Below are 5000 nucleotides of genomic sequence, written 5' to 3'. Positions count from 1 at the left end.
AAAAAAACAAACAAAAAAGTCTAGCTGGCCTTTTCAACAAATTGAAATTATGCATTTTCACTTATTGTTTCAGATGTAAGGTCTACAGACAATGTCCAAATGTCTAATAGTTTAGCCTATTTACTTATTTAGTTATTAGAGCTGTGGTGGCTAAGCACTGATGGCATTTTATCTTATAGCCTACTTTATATTTACAGTATTTAGAGAAGCATAGGCCTACTAAGTTGTTGCGCATTAAAGACCTTATCAGCATACTAGGTGAATAGGCCTAGTTGCCGATCCAAGCCATACTATTTGTTCAAAGTTTTTAGTCTTTTATAAAGGTTTTTAGCTGATAGTGACTCTCCAGATTTGGTTAAAATGCAGGAAATTGCATCTAAGAAATACATTTTTTTCTGGGGGAGGACCGCCAGACCCCGCGCTAAAAAATACACAAAAAATATTTATTTTCTATATTTACTGCCTACCCTACCATACCCCTCACTGCACGTCACTGACACACACCCTTAGCTCACAACTCCCCACCACCACCACACGACGCACGCACGCATGCACGCATGCACGCACGCACACACACACACACACACACACACACACACACACACACACACACACACACACACACACACACACACACACACACACACACACACACCATGCATAAGTACATGCGTAGTATGCAGATATATCCATGTACAGCAGTGCATTTTTGCACACAGATGCACAGCTGCACTGGGAAACATGTGACAAGCTCTTAGAAGTGCTTGTACGTGTGTACGTTTGCACGTGTGTGTGTGTGTGTGTGTGTGTGTGTGTGTGTGTGTGCGCGCGTGTGTGCATACAGCCCAATAACGCACACACACACACACACACACACACACACACACACACACACACACACACACACACACACACACACACACACACACACACACACACACACACACACACACACACACACACATCTCCCTCGCGCCCCCTCCTCTCTGTAGAGAGTGGCTAATCAGAGCGTGTGTGTGTGAGGCATGCTCACCGGCCGGCCCAGCGAGACGAGACTAGACGGCCTGCAGCTTCATTCTGCCTTCATTTGGCTGCTTATCGGACACCGCGGGACAGCAGGGCTGTGTGTGTGTGTGCGCGTGAGTGTGTGTGTGTGCGCGCGAGTGTGTGTGTGTGCGCGCGAGTGTGTGTGTGTGCGCGCGAGTGTGTGTGTGTGCGCGCGAGTGTGTGTGTGCGCGCGCGCGCTTGTGTGTGTGTGCGCGCGCGCGTGTGTGTGGGTCGGTCCCACATGTCACATTGCAGAGCTCTGGCTCATTGATCCAGCCTGCAAATTCCTCAATTTTACTCTGTGTGTGTGTGTGTGTGTGTGTGTGTGTGTGTGTGTGTGTGTGTGTGTGTGTGTGTGTCTGTGTGTGTGTGTGTGTGTGTGTGTGTGTGTGTGTGTGTGTGTGTGTGTGTGTGTGTGTGTGTGTGTGTGTGTCTGTGTCTGTGTCTGTGTCTGTGTGTGTCTGTGTGTGTGTCTGTGTGTGTGTCTGTGTGTGTGTGTGCGGGTCTGTTTGTGCGTATCAGTGTGTGTGTGGGTGCATTGAGGAGGGTGCTTCTTGACTGCTATCGGTAACCAGTGGGTGGGAGTCTTAAATAGGTTGAAGTTGAAGGAATGCTCCGGCACATTTTCCACGCGGTGAGGGGGTATCGAGTGGATGCTTGAGTGGCCAGACTTGGATGAGGGCACGTCGTGTGTGTGTGTGTGTGTGTGTGTGTGTGTGTGTGTGTGTGTGTGTGTGTGCGTGTGCGTGTGCGTGTGCGTGTGCGTGTGCGTGTGCGTGTGCGTGTGCGTGCGCGTGCGTGTGTTGTATTTCTCGTTCTGTCAATTCCAACCCAAGGCTTTATTAGGCAGGAATCTTCGACACAAGTTTCCCCAACTTTCTAGACAGTTTCAGATAATGAAAGTTTCAGATAATTCAATTTCTGTCCTCGTCACCTCTGTCCTTGTCTCTCTTCTATTTCCTGTGAACTCCTTATACGGGATAGTCACTGTTTGCTACTTTTAACATACCGGTAATGTTTCTCAACAGGGGCTCTACAGCCCACTTGGGGCCATTGTCAGAGCCCTGGGGGGCATTGGGAAAGAGACCGCTAAGATGGGGCAGTGCTTAGTTGCCATTGGGGGACATTAGGTTATTTTATTTGTTTTAATACTAAGGGAGGCGTTGACAGGTTTATGATGAGGTCAAGGGGGCATTCGACGGCTGATTATGTTGTCTAAGGGCCGTTGATTCAAAAAAAGGTTGAGAGCGACTGTTTTAAACTATTTCTGACTTGAAAATATTCATTGTTTGTTAGTCTCATCTTCTCAACGGGTCGGGTCAGCCCGAAAAACCCGACGGGCCCTTTGGGTTCGGGCCGGGTTCGGGTCGAAAATATAAGCATATGGCTCGGGTCGGTTCGGTCCGCGGGCTCAATCTTTTCCGCCCAGTAAAAAAAAAAAACAGTTCTGCTGTTTACCGTGAATCAGGGCGAATTTCCCCTTGATGGGTTAGTAAAGACCTAGAATCTATCTATCTAAATATAGGCCTATGTAGGCCTGCGTAACGAAGGTCTGGCAGGCTGCTGCATGCAACCTTGCGCAGTGCTTAATTTGTAGGCTAAATCACAAGGTACCAGAACGCAAAACAAACATCACATCACAGCGATGATGAGTTGGAAAGAGGTCCCGGAACGCACAGAAAAACTACATTGGCTACAATTACGCAAACTAATAAAAACGGGAAAAAAAGTTCTTAGATGCAATTTTAACGATATTGAGTCCCATGTCAGCTCATGGAACCATACTTTTGTTTCTTAATACAAGGGACGGTTGGCAATCCAATGACTATTTTAAACAACAGCCATAGTAGGCCTAGCATATTAAATGCTGTAATTACAACAACCAATACTTTTAGTTTGATCGCTAACTTTATTGCTTAGTAGTCTCAGCAAATGCAGTGCATGGAAATTATGTTTTCCCCATGAGGTGAAACGAAACCGAAGCGGTCTTCTACATAGGCTATACTAGAAAGGACAGTGGCTTTCCAATTAGGTTATCCTTTCCACGTATTCACACAACGTTGGCATATGCGTATTAAACGTTAAATCCACGCTTTGTTGGCGACTTTGTTGCATATAATTTGGCTAATCCGCATGTGCTGTTGCGATATGCCACTTCACTATTTAAATGGCTCGTGCACCGATGGTAAGCGAGCGGCAGCGAAGGTGCCGGTAGACTTGGCTTTTCACACTGACTGTCTGCTCGCGCTGCGGTCTGGTTGAAAATCCCCTCAGCAAATGTTTTATTTGGAGCGTGTAGGCCCTGTTTGAATGAAATATCACCTTGTCTTTGCTGTTTTCGTGCTCAAATTGACTTTTAAGTAACTGTCGGGTCTTGGGGCGCACACACATGCGGAGCGCTCGCCGCCGAGGAAGATCTCATCCTCTCACCTAGGTTATCTGTCTTTTTTGCTACATGGCTGATCAATGCACCAACCGTAGCCCAGGTGCCACTAGAAATTAGTATGTCCAAAACCTTGTGTGCCGACCAAAATTTTATGAAACTTTTAAACAATGTTTGGCACAGCCAGGCTTTCCATCTCATCCACGCATATGAACAAACAAGGAGGGAGGGGCAACTTCACGTAGCCTACATTTAATCAGATACACGGGGTGGAAATGTAGTAAGCCTACATTTAGAAGTCAAAACAAAAGGTGGATAGATTGTTGTTGCCGTGAAGAGGCGGTTATTGAAATCGCGCTGTGGATGATTCTGCTTAAATAGCAAGAACGTTTCCCCATTTCATATTAAATATCTTTTCCCTAGGTTTTTAAGTGGGTTATGCAATTTACTGCACATAAGTGCCCTTAAAGACCCACCACAACCCGTCATTCTCCATAGGATAACGTGGGGAAACTCGACCCCCGACTTCGGGCCTCGGGCCGGGTTCGGTTATATAATTCTAGTGATGTGTCGGGTAACATCGGGCTCGGGCTTTAAAAGCCACGGGCCGGGTAGGGTCGGGTTGACATTTTCAGGCCCGTTGAGAACTCTAGTCTCATCTTCCTTTCCATTTATATTATTTTTGTATGACTCCTTGTATTGCAACCAGGACTCTGAACTGAATTACCCATTTGTTGGGACAAATAAAGTTCTCTGATTCTGATACTAATTCTCTCCCTTCTCCCCCTCTCCGTTTCTCTCCCCTCTTCCCTCCCTCCCTGCTCTCCCCTCTATCCCCCCCTCTCTCCCCTCTATCCCCCCCTCTCTCCCCTCTACCCTCTCCCCTCTTCCTCCCTCCCCTCTCCCCTCACCCATCTCCCTTCTCCCTTCTCCCCATCTACCTTTCTCTCTCCGTCCCTCCCTTCCCTCTCCCCTCTCCCCTCCTCCCCCCTCTCCAGTGCGTAGCCGCATCCAGACGGGCCTGATCTCGGTGGCCGCCCGCACGGTCATCTCCCACCTGGTCAACCACCTGGGCCACTACCCGTCCAGCGGCGGCCCCGCCACGCTCACCTCGCACGTCTGCGAGAACCACGACAACCCCTACAGCGAGAGCCCCGACCTGGCGCCCGAGCTCTTCGAGGCGCCCAACCTGCAGTTCTTCGCCCTCAACAGCAACACGCTCCTCTCCTGCCTGCAGGTATTGATGTGACTAAAGTCATTTCATGTATTTATTCAATTATTTATTATATCATGGTTGATTTTTTTAATGTTGTGATAGGCCACCGCTCATCTGTTTAGAAGGTGCAGGATTCAGTAGAAATTTCTGTATAAAAAGAAGACAATCCGCACACTTCAGGTCTATTTTTGTGCAAAGAAGCTTTACTTGACTTGCAAGCTTTCGGTCCTTAGACCTTCATCAGGCAGACTCTGCCTGATGAAGGTCTAAGGACCGAAAGCTTGCAAGTCAAGTAAAGCTTCTTTGCACAAAAATAGACCTGAAGTGTGCGGATTGTCTTCTTTTTATACTGAT

The 5000-nt window shown here is 47.8% G+C and overlaps 1 protein-coding gene across 1 annotated transcript in view; it reads left to right on the top strand.

Annotated features, from left to right (window-relative positions):
• Positions 1–5000, top strand: part of ralgapa1 (Ral GTPase activating protein catalytic subunit alpha 1) — a 171500-nt gene that overhangs the window by 101421 nt on the left and 65079 nt on the right. Inside the window, exon 34 of the mRNA XM_063183617.1 lies at positions 4429–4667. Coding sequence (XP_063039687.1) covers positions 4429–4667 — 239 coding nt within the window. The remainder of the gene's footprint in view (positions 1–4428; positions 4668–5000) is intronic.

The sequence above is a fragment of the Engraulis encrasicolus genome, chromosome 19 (assembly GCF_034702125.1).
Source record: "Engraulis encrasicolus isolate BLACKSEA-1 chromosome 19, IST_EnEncr_1.0, whole genome shotgun sequence".
Taxonomy (NCBI): Eukaryota; Metazoa; Chordata; class Actinopteri; order Clupeiformes; family Engraulidae; genus Engraulis; species Engraulis encrasicolus.
The sequence above is the reverse complement of the archived record's forward strand: the minus strand, read 5'-3'. Positions and strand labels throughout refer to the sequence as shown.